Source organism: Lynx canadensis, chromosome E1, assembly GCF_007474595.2.
Source record: "Lynx canadensis isolate LIC74 chromosome E1, mLynCan4.pri.v2, whole genome shotgun sequence".
In the NCBI taxonomy this organism is placed as follows: domain Eukaryota; kingdom Metazoa; phylum Chordata; class Mammalia; order Carnivora; family Felidae; genus Lynx; species Lynx canadensis.
Window position 1 is genome coordinate 18,002,629 of NC_044316.2, and position 19,249 is coordinate 18,021,877.

General features: G+C 37.2%; 1 protein-coding gene across 2 annotated transcripts in view; it reads right to left on the reverse strand.

Moving 5' to 3' along the window:
• The window catches only part of NLK (nemo like kinase), a 165,233-nt gene that overhangs the window by 52,814 nt on the left and 93,170 nt on the right, over window positions 1-19,249 (reverse strand). For both annotated transcript variants that reach the window (XR_003964596.1, XM_030295237.1), the window contains exons 2-3: window positions 17,665-17,794; window positions 7,556-7,611 (exon numbers count right to left, since the gene is read on the reverse strand). Coding sequence is in view for 1 of the 2 variants with exons in the window: in XM_030295237.1 (XP_030151097.1) it covers window positions 7,556-7,611; window positions 17,665-17,794 (186 nt within the window). In the remaining variant the exon portion in view is untranslated. The remainder of the gene's footprint in view (window positions 1-7,555; window positions 7,612-17,664; window positions 17,795-19,249) is intronic.

Genomic DNA, 19,249 nt, shown 5'->3' on the forward strand with positions numbered 1-19,249 from the left:
ACTATGGAATTTTCCTTTTGTTTTTTTTTTTTTTTTCAACGTTTATTTATTTTTGGGACAGAGAGAGACAGAGCATGAACGGGGGAGGGGCAGAGAGAGAGGGAGACACAGAATCGGAAACAGGCTCCAGGCTCCAAGCCATCAGCCCAGAGCCTGACGCAGGGCTCGAACTCACGGACCGCAAGATCATGACCTGGCTGAAGTCGGACGCTTAACCGACTGCGCCACCTAGGCGCCCCTGGAATTTTCCTTTTGGGTAACTGTGCCTGGTTGTTAGTAATCCATTGGTCAGTGCCTTTGGGTATTTGGAGGTGGGTTGCCTGATGGGCCTGTCTGTATTCAGGCAGGCAGTCGCTGTCAGCCCTTCTGCCTTGATCAAGTTTCCATTGCTCAAGCCTGTTGTCTAAAAGTGGCCTCTACACATAAAATTTACCATTTTAACCATTTTTACACGCACAATTCCATGGCATTACATTCACAATGTTGTGCAACTATCACCACTATCTAATTCTAGAACTTTCTCATGATCCCAAACAGAAACTCTTTGTTAAGTTTATAAAGAGCACTTCTGATTCTGTCATTCCGCATCACAAAAATCTTTCATTGTGCCGTCCAATGCCTACTGAATACAGATGAATTTTCTTAGTTCAACATTCAAGGCCCTCCATGATTTGCCCCAACTAGCTTAGTTTTTCATTATTTATGCATGCTAAACTCTAGCCAGCTGGATGATCTGCCATTCCCTAAATGATACTCCTGAACTTAGTCTCTCCATCTGGAATATCCATCCATCTCAATGCTACCTGTCCAAATCCTCATCTTTCAAAATTTGTCTGAAATGTCATTTTCTCCATTAAGTCTTACTGTTTTTTTCTGCCTGAAGCAATCTCTTCTTTTACAGTTCCACACCACCTATCCATATTCTTTTGGCACTTTCTACCACATCTGATGGTTATTTCTTTATATCTTATCTCACTCCACAGACTATATTTCCTTTTAAGGAAAGCGCTAGGAGGCAGCACTGAGTTAAGAGCACTCCCAGCCCATTAAGACCAGTCAATATGGGTTCAAATCCTAGCTCCGTCATTTCTAAGTGAACCTGGATGAGTTATTTACCTCTCTGAGCTACAGTTTCTTCATCTGTAAAATGGAGATAAGGGTCAAGTATTTAGAACAGTGCCTGGTACACTAAATGAAAAAAAAAAAATTAAACAAATACACGATTCATCTTTGCACCTTCCACAGAGATTGGTACAATGTTATTATGTAAAAGATAGTGCTAGGGGTGCCTGGGTGGCTCAGTTAGTTGGGCATCTGACTTCGACTCAGGTCATGATCTTGTGGTTTGTGGGCTGGAGGCCCACACTGGGCTCTGAGCTGTCAGCACAGGAGCCTGCTTCGGATTCTTGTCTCCCTCTCTCTCTGGCCCTCCCTTGCTCACACTGTATCTCTCTCTCTCTCAAAAATAAATAAACATTAAAATTTTTTTCTTAAAAAACCAAAGTAGTGTTAATTATTTGGCTGAATGAATAAATAAGGCTGACTAGATACTAAGTGGCAATTAAAGTTAGGAATTCAGCTGGATTGTTCTGCTAACTTTTCCTTTATTTTCCCTTTTGGGCTTCAGAGGTAAGGAGCCAGAATTGGTGACAGTGGGTAAAAGCATCAGGTTTTGTTTTTGTTTTAAATCATTAAATGCTTTTCAAGCAATTCAGCTTGGGAACTTTTTAGTTTCCACTAAGAGACTATTTTATTCGTTCAATTAACAAACACTTATTTAGCACCTACTATATGTCAGGCATTGTTCTAATAGTGAGCAAAACAGAAAAAAAATTTCTGGTTCTAGGCACATAGTTGATGCTTTTGTTTACGGAATAAATGAAGAGGGAATTCTAACAATATGAGAATCTTCAAAGCTCCTAGGATGCAGATTTCTGGTCCTTGCTGGTACTGTCTGATGCAGAGTAAGAGTGCACTTACATATGCAAATACATATTTCATTTTGTTTGTTCTTAGCTCTTCACAGACTCCTAAGATTCTCTGCGGGTTATAGAGCTGTTTCACAGCACCAAGCAATCATGTATTGTGTATTCTTTAAATTACAAAATGTTCCTATAAAATACAGTATACAAATACTGTCAGTTAAAATTGAATGACTGCATCTGGGAGCCCAAAACTACATTACTCCTACCAAGGGTTCTCAACTGGTCAAATGGGCATGTAGGCTCCCTCGCTGCATTTATGACAAGAGATTCCTGTTTAAACAATGCCTGCATAAGCCAAACCTATTATCCAAATAGGGACACTTGTGAAAGTAAAAGGAGGAACTTGTTAATTAATAATTATACGAGGACATCAGGTAAAATCTGGGAATCCTTGCAAACCAGGACACATGGACACCCTATTAGACTGCTCCTTTCCACTGGTTTTAGGCCGAAATTGCTTCGAATGCAGATAACCTGCTCTGCCCATATTCTCCTCCGTAAAACACTAAGATAATGTTTCATTATGTGTCAAGTTCAAAATAAACTTTTCCCAAAGCAAGCCAAATTTTTATTTCCAATCCAGCAGGCATCCAGTACTTTCTAGGAAAGGGCATGTTTATGTATACAATTCAGATTCCTGACTGAAGGACGATAAATAATGATTTTCAATCAAATAATTACAACTGGTTTCTCTTGGGTTAAATTTCAGTAGGCTCAAAGTAATTAAGTGCCGAAGTGTTTTCATACAGGTTTCCAAATAGAAACTCAAAGTGCAAAATGAATAATGCAATCCTTTAACGGCTAAAAGTTCAGTTAAAAAAATACAGAACTTTTCTTAATTATTAGATTTTAAAAATACGAAAACAGAAAAGCTACAAGATGCAGAGATCATGGTAGAATTTATTGTTCCTTCCATATATGATTCATGCTAAATCTGTTGCATCCTGTAGGTAGATTTGTAAACAGTTATAGTCCAGACATTGTCTTTTTCAAAGTTGCTTAAGGAGCTATCTAAAGGTGCATGGTCTTTGAAAACTCAGGCCAAATTTTTGGTGGGCACTGATGTAATCACTGTTTCACAGTTTCAGGAAAAAACAGGATTAACTGCATAATAGTATATGCTTAATACTCTTATTATATATCTGATTACATCAAAATGTTCATAGACCTCAGATTTTCTAAAATGATATGAACTATTCAATCAAAGAGATCTTCTAATTTAAAATGTTTCTGTACTAACAGTTACATATGCAACGTAACATCCCAAGTTTTTAATCTTAGAAAAAAGTGCAATGATGTGGCTCTGTATGTACAGTGGAAGATTAAATTATAATATGATAAATATATACTTCTGACTCTATGAACTGATTCCTTTATCAACTTTAAATATTAAAACATCCATTAGATGCATAGCAACATACTTAGAACTTATCTAAAATGACAGAGCCTCAAACAGACCTCAAAAAGTATCTTCAAAGCACAATTCCATGATCATACATTTAAAACTCAAAATATTATCCATTCTAAAATCTGCAAAGACACAATCCTCCAATTAAAAAAAAAATGTCTAAAACCATGTGTAATGTGTATGCCATGTTTTTCAGATACTACAGAGGGAGCTGCTGACACAGATGAATAATACATTAAGCTGAAATCAAATACTAGCTTGAGATATTATTAATCTTCAATATTTTTGTGTTTTGGTAGTAAGGTTTCTTATTTTTCAGAGGGAAACAGAAGGAATTTTTTTTTTTGCTTTGGCTACAACAAAAACTTCATACTGATATTAAAAGAGTCACCGAAAGTAGTGCTTATATATAATTAAGGCATTTCTTATATTTCCATTTACTAGCTCTTCTAAAACACAGATTTTTAGTATCCTGTACTCCAGGCTGAGTCATGCCTTCCTAAGAGTCTTTATAATCCTGGGGCAGCTACAGGAATGACTCCTTTTTATGTAAAAGGATTCAGTGTTTTCCAAATAGCACCACCACTGGAAAACACCTCTATTCTGTGCATGATTCTACATATAGCTAAAAATTAAACAGGAAACAAGAATAAGTGAGGTTTAAGTTTGAAAGATTCTTCCGTAGCCAACTAATTACAATGAAAGCAACAGGTGTCAATTTTTTAACTTGAAGGTAAAAAATTAAATAAAAAAGTAAAACTTTTAGGAGCACCTGGCTGGCTCAGTTGGAGGTACGTGACTCTTGATTTCAGGGTTGTGAGTTCAAGCCCCACATGGGGTGTAGAGATTACTAAAAAAAAAAAAAAAAAAGAAAACCTTAAAAAAATAAATTAAAACATTTAAGTAAATGGTACACCAGATGGTTCCGCAAATATTTTACAGCAAAGACTTTTAAACATTCATGAACAATTCCGGAGAGAGAAATTTCACAGAAACATTCTGCCAACTAATGAAATGGGCTGAAATTAGCCACCAACAGGTACTATACTATCTATGTCACTCATAGTTTAGAAAAAATTTTTTTTAACATTTATTTATTATATTATTGAGAGAGAGAGAGAGAGAGAGAGACAGAGAGAGAGGCAGAGCATGATTGCGGGAGGGGCAGAGAAAGAGGGAGACATAGAATCCAAAGGAGGTTCCAGGCTCTGAGCTGTCAGCACAGAGCCTGACGCGGGCGGGGCTCAAACTCACAAACCTGGAGATCATGACCTGAGCCAAAGTCAGACGCTCAACCAACTGAGCCACCCAGGCACTCCATGTCACTCATGGTTTTAAACCATAACTATGCTAACTTTTCCTCTGCTCTGCAAGGATCTTAAATAATAATGATTCAAGGATCTCCCAGAGTCCAATTATGGTCAATAATGATGAATGATTGAGAACCACTAGCTTACAGAAGCACACAGAAGGTTTTTAAAAGAATGACAAACCCAAGTACAAAAAAAATTAATGCCTGATATAAACAATTCATGCTTAAACTGTAAGACACAAAATGAATATTATGAATTAGCTAAGTGTTCAGTGAAGAGAATCTAATATATCTGGCATTTTATTAAATATATCCATACACGCCAATTATCTTATTTGAACACGTTCTTTCCCCACAGATGGCTTATGTGCAATAAAGGGTTAACTCAGCAGAGATCTGTACGTCCTATACGTCCCAAAAGTCTTTAGGACTAGCTCATGACCAGCTCCTGGGAAATAACCTTTGAGGTCTTGCAATATCCTGCCTCATAAGAGCATCTTAGTATACCTGGGGCTTTGGTCACACCAGATAGTTTATGCTAACAATGTGATTTATGGTGACACCTGTTTTTGTTTGCCTGGGGCCTTGGGGCAGCTGTATTAGTTTAACCTCTGGGTGGGGGAAAAAGGAAGAGGGCTGGAGACTGAGCAGCTAAGGTCAGCCCTGTGCCTGCTCTAGGCCCACCTGACTGACCTCCAATAAAAGCCCTGGACACTAAGGATCTGGTGAGCTTCTCTGGTTGACAATATTTGCCTGTATTGTCATTCAATGTTGCTGGGAGAATTAAGCAAGATCTGTACAATTCTACTGGGAGGACAACTGGAACTTTGTGCCTGGTTTCTCCTGGACTCTGCCTGTACACCTTTCTCCTTTGCTGATTTAATCTGTATCATTTTGCTGTAATAAACTGTAGCCAAGTAGATCCTTCCTGGATCCTGTGAGTTCTTTCAGCAAATCATGGAACCCGAGGGTGATCTTGGGGACCCGTGACACAACCTATAATACAATAAAATTCTTATTTAATAAAGATTTCTTCTAATTTCAAGGTTTGTTGTCAGCAACCTCATTTCCAAACAGGCAGAAATAGCATTACGCATTCATAGGAATGCCTTCTAATAAGTAGGCTCCTTTCCCACCAACTAAAAGGATAAAGTAGGTGACTCCTGACCAGGTACAGAAGTTACTTCTGATGAATGACACAAGTATGGCCCCACTCCCACTAGTTCCCTTCTTCAGCGAGGAGCTGGGTAATTTCAGGAAGTCTATGAAATGGAATCATCAATGCTTTCTCCACAGTTGCTACTACTGATCTGTAGCTGAGGAAAAAAGAACATACATTCTCAAATCATCTATCCTTAGGATAATTCTGTACTTTTTAAAAAAGCGTATGTCAGAACCATCCAACCTGGCCCAAGATCTCAGGTATACAAGGACACTCTTATCAGCCAGGAGCTGGTCAAGGCCCAGTCCTGTCTTTGGAGTGTTCAGGGTTGGAGCACCCCAAGTCCACTGAGTTAAGCCTTTGTTAGTTCCATAAAAGATCTGTGGGTTGAAGTAACACCGAAGATTACAGCATTCAAGAGCTTTTGGTTTATCGGATCAAAACATCCCAGCAGTGGTGATCGATGACAATTCTATCACTTCATAATGTTTCCCAATTCCCCAGTCAGCTCAGCCATTCTCTTTCCCTTAGGGAAGTTCTTAACTGGTCCCAGTTACTAAGGAAATTATCAAAGACAATTGTCTAGTACAGAATTACCTGCCACCTGTGTAAGAATGAAATTTTTACCTCACTGCTAAGTCAGAAAAAGTATCATGCTTTTATACTGGTTTCCATTCTAAGTCATAGGCCTGGTGTTAATTAAAAGCCTAAAGTGAATAAATTGCACTATCACAAGCTCACCGAATTCAAGGATTTAGGATTCCCTGTCTTTCACTTAAAGTTTTACCAAGTTACATGCAGAATGGTAAATGGTGATGCTTTGCCTAGGGCTAACCTATGTCCCAATTTTTTTTTTTTCCATGCACAGTCCCCGGAGCTATAACTAGGCATTATTTTACAGTTTATTATTATCCATGATACTTGACATACTATTTTTACACGTTAACAGTAGTAATATAATGTTAATGCCTCTATCCTGAGAGTATCATATAGGTAGGAGTTGAAATAAAGACCACAGAGTCAGACTGTCTGGAATTGAACCTCAGTCTCAATATTTACTAGCTCTGTGATCTTGGTCAAGTTTTTTTTGTTTGTTTGTTTTGTTTTGTTTTTAAATCTTTGGTGCCTCAATTTCCTTTTCTGTAAAGTGGGAAGAATCCTATCTTTCCCAGATGGTTGTCATAGGGATTAAATAAACTCATATGATAAAAACTTTTGTAAGTTATGACTATCACCATTACCACCACCACCACCACATTCCAAAGAACTTGGGACATCGGACTTACATTATCTCTTTAATTTTCACCTTACCCCAAGTTGCAGAAAAAAAGGGCAGTAGTATCTTCTTAACTGACAGGCAGTTGTTATATAGCAACAAGAGCACTTTCTTGAGTTCCACACAACACAGCTGTCTCACTGGTTTCATCTGCAAAATGGGGATGGTAATAACCTATCTCATAAGGCTGTGTGGAGATTAAGTACTGTTTTATGGTATCACCGTTCAGGATATATTGATAATACTGCTCTCTGTCAGATACTTGGGATTTCAAAATTACCTGGTTCCAGGTACTCAACCACCTTTGCAAGGATGAGATTTTATACGCCTTAAAGCATGAACCCCAAAAGGTGCTAGAAGAACAAATTAATAAAAAATTGTCCCCTTCTTTCACATTCCCTGGTTAGGATACATTTCTTCAAAATAGTCAATGTGTGGAGGTTGGAGTATGTCAAGGGCAGAGAGTACCTAAGAAAGGAAAAAAAAAAAAAAAAGTCAAATTTAGAGAACTAAAAAGGAAGCAAAATGACATAAATGCAAGTAAATACTATTAACTCTTTAATGATTTAAGACTTAGTTACAATTGTCCACTGAGATTAACTAAATTTGCCAGTCAAGAAACAGTCCTGAATATTAAGAGGGGTTTGTAAACTTATCATATAAAAGATACTTCAATCTCAACTAAAATGAGCTACCAGACCCCTTCACGGAGAGTGTGTTGAAAAGAAATGCCCTATTTTTAACAACCAGTGTTGCTCTAAGAGCATGAGGAGCCATACCTACCATTCATTTCTTTATTCCTCTGTTCAAAAAAATTTTTACTAAGTACATTCTACCTGGCAGGCATAGGGGTAGGCCCTCCAGTTATACTGAGTATCATCCCTGCTCTCATGATAAGTAGAGAGGAAAGCATTAAACAAACAAGCAAGCAAGCAAACAGTTACACAACTATGTAATTATGACATCTATTATTTGAAGAGAAAAAGTCCAGAGGAATGGGGAGAAAAAGTTTCCCTTGAGTTTAACGCTAAGAGTTGAAGGCTGAATAGGAGTTGGTCAGGCAATGAGTAGGTAATATAAAGGCACTGAATTCAGCAAGAAGGAACCAGACAAATTCTAGAAACAGAAATGCCAGTGCTTATGGAACATAGAGGGTGGGAGGAAAATAGACTGGGATAAAACAGAAGAGGAAGGCAGGGGATATATCATATAGAATCGCTTTAAATTTTGTTAAGCATTTTGGATTTTATTTCAAGTACAAAAAAAGAAGACACCAGGGTGGAAAAAAGACTTTAAGGCATCTGAAATTCAAGTCCTTTATAAAAGCAGCATACTACCAATGTCACTTCTGCCTTTGAAACATAACAAATAGGCTTTCTTCCCCTACCAGCTGTCCAGCTATTCTTGTAAGTCCCATCTATGATGTCACACTTAAGAATCTGAACCTATCTAACTAATGAGAAATACCAGGCTCAAAGGATGTAGAAGTTATTTAACAGGAAATAAATTGTCACTGCCTAAAAGGTTTGTACAGATGCATGCCACAGTAGATGTCCACAAAATAAAATTCATGGTTACCAATACAAAAAAAAAAACAAAAACCAAAAAACGGGAAATAAATTGCGTGGTACAAATTTTTTAAGAAAAACAATTTTTTTATTATGGAGAATTTCAAATATTTAAAACTGCACAGAATAGTATCAAGAATGCTCATGGAATCAATACCCGGCCTTAGTTTCTACATATGGCCATTCTTGTTTCATCTGTCTTTATCTTCTACTCTCCCTACGTAATTCTGATGCAAATAGCAGACCTATTTCAGCCATACATCAGTACCACTAAAAGACAAAAACTTTTATTTTATTTTTTTAGATTAAAAAAACAATTTTTTAATGCTTATTTTTGAGAGAGAGAGAGAGCACGTGCGAGCACGAGTGGGGGAGGGGCAGATAAGGAGACACACAATCTGAAACAGGCTCCAGGTTCCAAGCCATCAGTACAGAGCCTGATGTGGGGCTCAAACTCAAGAACCATGAGATCATGCTCTGAGCTGAAGTCTGATGCTTAACTGACTGAGCCACCCAGGCACCCCTATTATTTTAGATTTCTAAAAAATGTTTATTTTGAGAGAGAGATAAAGTGCACGTGAGAGTTGGGGGAGTGCAGAGAGACCAATGTGGGGCTCAAACTCACAAACTGGGAGATCGTGACCTGAGCTGAAGTTGGGCGCTTAACCAACTGAGCCACCCAGGTGCCCCAAAGACAAAAACTTTTCAAAAATACAATTATCAGATCTAAAAATGTTATGCTTTTTAATACCACCAAACATCCAGTCCTCAAATTTCTAATTTTCTTTTCTTTCTTAAAGTTTTCTAGTCTAAATCAGGAGCTAAATAAGATTTACATATGATGGTTGATTTGTGTTTTAAGTTTTAACCTACAGATTTCTCCTCTTTTTCTTTTCCCCTTGCAATTTATATGTGGAAGAAACTCTGCTCATTGGTTTTTTTTCTCAGCCAAGCATTTGTCACTTTAAAATTCTAAATGTAAACTAAAACCTCCTGTAATGAAAAAGTCTTTACTCACACTTTAAAATTTTTTTTTTCAACATTTTTTATTTATTTTTGGGACAGAGAGAGACAGAGCATGAACGGGGGAGGGGCAGAGAGAGAGGGAGACACAGAATCGGAAACAGGCTCCAGGCTCTCAGCCATCAGCACAGAGCCTGACGCGGGGCTCGAACCCACGGACTGCGAGATCGTGACCTGGCTGAAGTCGGACGCTTAACCGACTGCGCCACCCAGGCGCCCCTTTTTTTTTTTTTAATTTTTTTTTTCAACATTTTTTATTTATTTTTGGGACAGAGAGAGACAGAGCATGAACGGGGGAGGGGCAGAGAGAGAGGGAGACACAGAATCAGAAACAGTTTACTCACACTTTAAAGCCAGGTACACTTAAAAGTTTGAAAATAGTTAATATGTTTTATAAAGAATCTTGATCTTTCCTTTCTGAATTAAAATGTTTATACTTAGAATCTTGGTACAGATGAAAGATAACAGATTTTCCAGTTTCTTCAAAACATAATTTTTATCATATGAAAGATAAATTATTTCATTCCTATAAGTTTAAAACCCTATAATTAGCTAGTGTCACAAATTCACGCAAATTCATTTCTCATTATGTGATAGAACAATTTTTAACATGAATATTTGATGATGCTTGAAGACGACAGTTAGAAATTAGTGTTTTACTTGACATCTTTCGGACTCTCAGCTCTGTATCTGAACAAATACATTCTGTCTTGGGGGAAAGCAGAATGCAATGAGTGACAGCGTCCATTAGACAAAGCTATTTTACACTTCAAATCTATCTGCTATAATTAGAGGTTATCTAGAGAAAGTGACAACCATACATTTTAAAGCCTGATGGAGAAGAATGAGGCTTTCTTATTCCAGGTTTGATGAGGCTTTTTGTAGAAAAGCCATATAAAACAGGGTTAGACATTTGCACTAAAGCATTTAGCTGGGATTGTTAGCTTCAAAGATACAATATTTTAAACTCTGCTTGGAATTTTTTAAACTCCTGTTTTTTATATTACCGTTATTTTATCTCAAAATGCTTATCAGAAAACGGCATCCACTGTTATTTCCAGGGGTCAAAAACAATGCTTAAATAAGCAGAAATGATCCAGGAATCTCAGAAGTGATGTAAATAAGTGAATAGTAGCAGTTTCAAACTCCAGACTTCATGCCTGACTCCCTATATAAATAGCCTGAGTCCCTCTATAACCCCACTATTATTTGTGGGAATAAAGTGTGTGGGATTAGCCTTATGATGTAAATAGGAGGACGCTTGTAAAGACTTTGACTTGTAAAGAGTCAAAGTATTCCAAAATACCACCAACTCTTCAAAGGATCTCAAATACAAAAAAAAAAAAAAAAAGAAAAAAAGGTAAGCAGACTTGTCTAATTAAAAAATGAACTAAAATACATCCTTAAATAATGGGCATTACCAAACAGTGTCTCAGCACATTTCTCAGATCTTTTAAGAACTCGACAAAAGCCCATTATAGTGGCTGTTTTTTAGAATTTTAACCTGTGATGTTAAGATTTACTATACATTGGTTACATGAGGTGTACATGGCTTCTTTTTCTTAGTCCTTTATCAATAAAACTGCTATAAATAATCCTAATCTATTTAAGATCACAAAAACTAGATATTTAACTCTTCATTAAATCCCATGTTTAAGCAAAGGAATTTTCCCTTCCCCATTCTCACCCCCCAGCAGATTTTAAGTTCTTTAAGGTAGTGACTATGTAATTACTATTATTTTTAATAGAGTTATAATATAAAGTGTGAAAATCCTAAGTGTATAATTTGATTAATTTTACACAAAGTATGTAATATGATGAATTTTTACTCCACGGTTAAAATCTGATCAAGAAGTTAAGCATTTCAACATCTCAGAAGGTCCTCTTGTTCCTTTCTAGTCAAAACCCACCCCTGCTCAGAGGTCACCACCATTTTCGTTTCCATTACCACAGACTCGTTTTGCCTATCCTTGAACTTTTATACAAATTAAATCATAAAGAATGATTCAAATCTCAGTTCTCCTTTCCAAAGTGCCCTGAAGACGGCAAAGGCAAGCTCTACGTCTGTCAAATGTAGATGGCAGAGCTTGGTGATCACTAATTTTCCACCATCATGTTTCCACTTTTGTTTATGACTTTTGTCATTTATTGTTATGACTATGAAATTCATTCCTGTTGATGTGTGGATCAATGGTTCATCCTTTTTATTGATGTGTAGTACACCATTGTGTGAGTGGAATATAACACAATGTACTTATCCAGAGTACTGCCAGCAGACATTTGGGTTGTTTCCAATTTCTAGGTATTATGAATAAAGCAGCCATGAATACTCTCGTACACGTCTTTTGGTGGACATGTGGTTTGTCCTGAGTATACCAAGGAGTATGCTGGATCACTGGGTAGATTGTGTTTAGCTTTAGTAGAAACTGCCAGTTTTCCCAAGTGGTTTTACAAATTTATACTCTTACCAGCAATGTTAAGAACTTCAGCTGATTTACATTCTTGTCAACACTAGGTATTTTCAGTCTTTTTGATTTTAGCCAATCTGGTGGGTATATTAATATCTCATCATGGTTTAATTTACCTTTCTCTGATGACTAACGACTTTGAATACTTTGTCATATGCTTATTAGCCATTGCTTATCCTCTTTTGTGAAATTCTTAAGTCTTTTACTAATGGGAAAAAATTCTTGATCTGTAGAAGCTCTTTTTAAGAAATGTGATGTTTATGGGGCGCCTGGGTGGCTCAGTTGGTTAAGCATCCGACTTCGGCTCAGGTCATGATCTCGCGGTTTTTGAGTTCAAGCCCCAAGTCGGGCTCTGTGTTGACAGCTCAGAGCCTGGAGCCTACTTCCGATTCTGTGTCTCCCCTTCTCTCTACCCCTCCCCTGCTCATGCTCTGTTTCTCAATAATAAATAAACATTAAAAAATTAAAAAAAAAAAGAAATTTATAAGATATGTGATGTTTAGATACAGAATTTGCAGTCCAACAAATGTCAAGTAAAATATTTATTTCTAATGGTCTTCTCAAATTCTAAATATTTATAGTTGTCTATTACATAATATATTCTGAAAACAAGTTTTTTGTTGAATATATGTCTGAGGTCTGTCTTTTCATTCTCTTCAACTTTTGATGAGCATTAATTTTTAAGGTCAATGGTGTCCAGTTTAGCCATGTTTTTTTTTTTTTAAATGGTTAATGCTTTACTTGCCTCATTAAAGAAATCTTTATCTCAAAGTCTTGAGAAGATATTTTCCTGTTTTATTACAGAAACTTTATTATTTTACCTTTCACATTTAAGTCTACAATTTACTTTTAATTAATTTACATATTTGTTGTAGAACAGACTTTGTTCAACTTCTTCAAGACGATCTTGAGTATTTTAGGCCTTTTCAATCTCTATAAACTTTATAATATTTGTCAATTTCCTCACACTCATACATACAAACCCTGCTGGGTTTTTGACGGGGATTACATTGAATATATAGTCAGTGTCAGGAGAACATGCAGATTAACCAAACTGAGTTTTCTAATTCATGGACACAAGAGAATGTGTTATTTTAAATACATTAAGAATCTGCCCAGAACCACAAATTTTAGGCAGACAGCAAACAAAATTTTCCAAATCCACTGCAAAGTAATCCAGTCTACAGCATGCTTTGGCTTTTCACTCCTCAGTAACATAAATACTAGCATTAATAATGTCTACAGCTAAACAGCATGTCTACATTTAGAGAAGGGTCCTACTGGTCCCACACTGGTATGATTCTTTACCCTACTTATGAACCCGAGGCCCTGTCTGAGTTAGGTCAGATTATACAAAGGAAAACAAATCATTCTTCTTTGCCTCCACTACCTCCTCTTTGTCTTTTCTATCCTTCAAGAATACTCCAGAATTAAAAGACTGGGAAAAAGTAACTCCAAGAGAGAGATCACTGAGGTTATCATTCCAGACTCAGAGATTTCTTTTTTTGCTGTCACTTTCACTTACTCATTCTTCAAAGAGACTGCCTGCCTACTGCATACTTAGTGGTATTGCCTAAGGACAAGAAAAAGCCCCAGATTTGTATTGCTGGGGATCTTCCCAGGAATCAATGGACCCTAAGGGGGCTCTGAATGGGCTTTAGAGGACTAGTAAAAGCCTCAAATTACATAAATATTCTGTGTATGTGCATTCTTCCAAAAGAGGACTCACAGTTTTCATCAGATTCTCAAAGGAGTACAAAATTGAAAAACTCAATCATGCCCTTTCCATGACGGTAATACGACAATTATGTCATTCATGTACATGTATACCAGTGCATAGGTGGGTGAAATAGAGAATATTTTTGCCAGATTTTATAACAGCTCAGATTCTGCCTAGACTCTAGTGATAAGCCTAAACAACAATCTTTAGAAAGTTAAACCCATTAATGTTTCCCCAAGTTGCTACATCAAGGTGAATCTATCTTTAAGACGATGAACCACCTGTCCTTTAAGAAAAAAAGTGTGTGTGTGTGTGTGCGTGTGTGTGTGTGTGTGTATCTCAATCAGATCACCTAAAATCAATGAATTTCATATGTGACTTTTTTTTTTTTTAAAGTAAGCTCTATGCCCAACGTGGGGCTTGAACTCACAACCCCGAGATCAAGAGTTGCATGCTCTTCTGACTGAGCCAGCCAGGCACCCCTGATATAGTGACTTTGAAGGTTCTGTTCAAAAGAAAATCCAAAGCCTCCAGGGCTTTGTAGCTAGTCCCTGACACATTAAAAGCCACACAAATTAAAATCCAACCTTCCTACAGTGGCCAGGTTAATCTTTCTAAATGCCATTTTCATCATGGCATTCCTTTCCTCTTCTTTCAATCAAATCTTAATCTCAAAAGGCTCATCTTAAGGTTTACCTCCACCACGTTTAAAGCATATTTGAGCTTCTAAGCTCACAACAATTTCTCTTTTTCTTAATATTATGGTAGCATAATGCTGTGTGGCAGCATTCACATGAGCTTTAAAAACTGCAGCTCCTTGGGCCTCAACCCCAGAGATTCTAATTTAGTGGGTCTGGGATGAGACCCATGAATCTGCTTTTTAAGGATCACCTTGGTGATTATAATATACTTCTAGGTCTGGTTGCCTAGCTTTTTGCTGCTCACAGAACACAGACTGTCTTGCATTAATGCTTAACCACGCAGGCAGTCCTCCCAAAGCACTGTAATCATAGTATTTATCACATTACTAAACTCCTTAAGGGTAGAAAGCCCTAGAAGCTAAAGTAGTTTAGGAATATAGGATATGCAGAATAAATGTTTGTTGAATTAATGAACATGGGCTCTGAAGCAAGACAAACTTCGACTCCAATCTTGTGTCACCCTGACCTTGAGCAAGTTATTTAACTCTAAACTTTGGTTTCCTCCTCTGCAAAGTAGGGATAACAAGCACTCTCTGACAAGATTGTTAAGGATTAAATGAATTCATGTATGGAAAGCATCTAGCATACATCTTGACACATAGCAACAAGTGTTAAATACCTGATCCCTCAAAAAAGGGTATTTTAAACTTTTTCTGTATCCTCCATGTGACCTAGTACTGCCTCTATACGGGACAGAATTAATAAACATTTGTTGCCTTAACTACATCAAACACCAGTTGCCTCTCAGACTGGCATTCCACACATACCAGGTGTGTGGCCCTGAGATGCTTTTGGAGATAGATCTTGGAGCGCAGCATAAATTCATGTAGAAAATAGTGGTGCCATGCCATCTTCTCCAATTATCTGTCTCACTTTTGAATATTCCTACAGAAGTCACGAGCACTCTCTTATCATAGAGCTCAGGAGCTCCAATTGGTTGCTATGTTTTAATAGGTATGATTTTCAAGAATTCAGTTCGTTTTGGGGTGTCTGACTGGCTCAGTCAGTTAAACGACTGACTGTGAATTTCAGCTCAGGTCATAATCTCACAGTTGTGAGAGTGAGCCCCATGTTGGGCTCTGCTGACAGGGTGGAGCCTGCTTGGGATTCTCTCTCTCTCTCTCTCTCTCTCTCTCTCTCTCTCTCTCTCTCTCTCCCTCTCCCTCTCCCTCTCCCTCTCTCTGCCTCTCCCCTGTGCTCATGCCCTCTCAAAATAAACATTTTAAAAAATGAAAAAAGTCAGCACACACACAAAAAGTTTTTTAAAATTTAGTTTCTTTTCTTACACGACTCCCTAACACTACCTTTGACTCTATAGCAATGAGTCATGCATGAGCAAAGATACCAATACATATAGATAGGAAACTATGCGCCATCCTTCCTTTGTAAAAGAAGCTAAGATAGGTCTGAGTGTAATAACCCATTGAAATCCTTAGTAAGCAAATTCCTAATGCCTCCTTCAAAAAATTTCTTCACCACGGATACCTTTACTTGAGTTTCTAGCAATGTAAATAAGGGTTTGTACTCTTTGATGTTGGGGTGGGACTCAAAGTCGAGAAATAAATAAGCAAGCACTAGACACAATTCTAAATTAGTTACAAAATTTGAGGAACAAGTCATAAAAGTGGTACTTTGAAAAGTCACTGAAACAAACACATTTTTAGGCAGTTCCAACTGACTGAAAGACAGCAATAACTTTTTTTATTTTTTTTTATTTTTTTTAAAAATTTTTTTTTTTTCAACGTTTATTTATTTTTGGGACAGAGAGAGACACAGCATGAACGGGGGAGGGGCAGAGAGAGAGGGAGGCACAGAATCGGAAACAGGCTCCAGGCTCTGAGCCATCAGCCCAGAGCCCGACGCGGGGCTCGAACTCACGGACCGCGAGATCGTGACCTGGCTGAAGTCGGACGCTTAACCGACTGCGCCACCCAGGCGCCCCCAGCAATAACTTTTTTAAAAAGTTTAAGGAAAACGAATTTCAAGAGAAGTCATCAATAAAATGAAATATGCCCAAGCAAGGAGTTTCAAATAAATATATTTGTTTGATATTCCTAGTTTTACCAAACACCTCAAACTTTTAAACATTTTTCTCTTAAAATGAGACCTACACTTTGGCCAAAGTTCTAAAGGTTCCTGTGCAAACGAGCAGTCAGACTCACAAGAAATTATTATATTTCTGATAAAGTTTTTCTGTTAGCAATTAAAATAACGTAAGCTGAAAACCAAATGCAGAATGTAAGGCAGTTTTTTTCATGTGAAATTGAAAACTTAAAAGTCCAATGCTAATATCCCCAGGTAAATTTTACATGTATCAAATGTTTAATTCAGGATTAGTTGAGGAGAAGCGATCTCTCAAACCACAATGATTCTATTCACTCATGAGTCTTGACATTTTTAAATATAGCCATAAATAAGCTAACCTATGTTACTTTAACAGCTATATGGTTTTTTAAGAGAAGAAACTTTTCCTGTATCTTTAAGTTAATCTGATTAAAAATATTAAAGGTTAAAAATAAAGCATTTAAAGGGCTGCCTGGGTGGCTCAGTCGGCTAAGCATCCGGCTTTGGCTCAGGTCATGATCTCGTGGCTCCTGAGTTCGAGCCCCGTGTCGGGCTCTGTGCTGACAGCCCAGAGCGCTTCAGACTCTGTGTCTCCCTCTCTCTCTGCCCCTCACCTGCTTGTGCTCTCTCACAAATAAATAAATATTAAAAACAAATAAATAAAGCATTTAAAATCAGGGGCCAATTATTTCCACTTACATCACTCAGACTACATATTACACTTTCATGTTAAATATTAGTACAGTTCCTCAGCTAAATAGTAACATTTGCTTTACATTAATTAATATTTATCTGTAGGTCAATACATCTTAGAATTCACTTAAACTTGGTCGTTGTTTACAAATAGGGTCTAAGTTTTCTCAGGTTTCCAAACTCCTTAATAACTTGCACGTTCCCTTTTAACTCTCTTTTGCTCTCTATTAACACAATTAAGCATGCGTAGGAAATAGTTTATTCCAAAGAGGAATTTCACTTACATTATCATGTTTAAAAAAACACAACATCTTCAATTCCCGGAAGACCCTTTTGCAAGAGACCAGATTCTGGAAGACGTTGGGCATCTTTTTGAGTGCTACTCTCTTTCCATCTCTTGGATCTGTTACTGACCTAAAGAAGCAATATTTGGGGAGAGGAAGAGAAGAGAAATCAATTCCAAACTTTGTTCTTCAATGTTTCAGAGCATGACAATTATCTTGATCTTAAACTACTCAATCCACTTAACAATGTTTAAGATATCAGTGAGAAAGAAGGTTTTTAAAAAGTACACACCTATAATCAAAGAGAATGTTTAGCCCACCCAATTCATCTGCCATGTTTGTTTTTTTTTTAATCCTTCTCTAAATTTATAAACACTTTTTCTGAGAGATCACTTAGCAATACATCTCCGGTAGGAGGGCTAATTAGTGGTAAAGCCATTTTAAAAATGGGGGCGGGTACAGATTAACAAAACCAAAGTCAAATTAGTTTTATGCTTTATTTTCAGAACCAAATTCAAGATGGAAGAGATGTTAATTCACATGTTAATCACATTTAGTTCAACATAAAGAACACAATCTAATTATTTTGGCTTCTTATATAAATGGACATCTTTTAGTAATATGGATTTCAGTAGCTGGACAATAGCCGAACAGCGTCCTCTCTTCAGAAGTCTGAGTGCCAGCTTAGGCTGTAGCTTCTAGGTTACGTAGCTTCCCTTTTGCCCCTTAAAAGGCTCTTAGTATGGTAGCTGCCTCCTGTAGCTTCTTTTAATCGCTCAGTGTCTCCCTTTTTTACCCTTTAGTCTTCTAACACCTATAAAATCAATTCCCTAAATTACATTTCCCTATGTTTGACAGACTAGTATGGTTTCCATTTTTCTGACTGAACCCAAATGATACACATTAAATCAAATTAGTTAAAGGAAACAAAGCACTGAATTTGTTAAAATATGTCCAATTGGCCATTTTGCAAGTGATTTTCTGTGAATTATCTTTTTTTTTTAATGGTTCAGTAAAGGATTCTAAACTCTTTTTTTAATTTATTTTTGAGAAATAGAGAGAGAAAGAGCAAGTGTGGGAGGGGCAGAAAGAGAGGGAAAGAGAGAGAGAATCCCAAATAGGCTCCACACTCAGCACAGAGCCTGACTTGGGGGCTTGAACTCAGGAACCTGCGAGATCATGACCTGAGCCAAAATCAAGAGTCAGATGTTTAACCGACTGAGCCACCTAGGCGCCCCCATGAATTATCTTAAAGCTTTTTTCCCTACCACCCATCACCTACGACTGGCTATCCCTGTAGAATTTATTCCTGTCAGATTTATTTTGCTGATTCCTACCTGTCATTCTTGGCGACCATTATCTTTCAGTTCCTGTTTCAGCCATCAATGCTTTGGCTGTCTCTCCCAGACTTGTTTCATTTAAAAGTCTGATCTATAGGTTATCAATGCCTTTATCCAAGTTATTTAATTAAAGTTCAGAACAGGACAGAACAGATCTGCAACAGATACAATACTAGAAACCACCTATGAGACCAGTATCCAATTATTATTCAAAATTAATTACTGATTTAATTAACCATAATCAC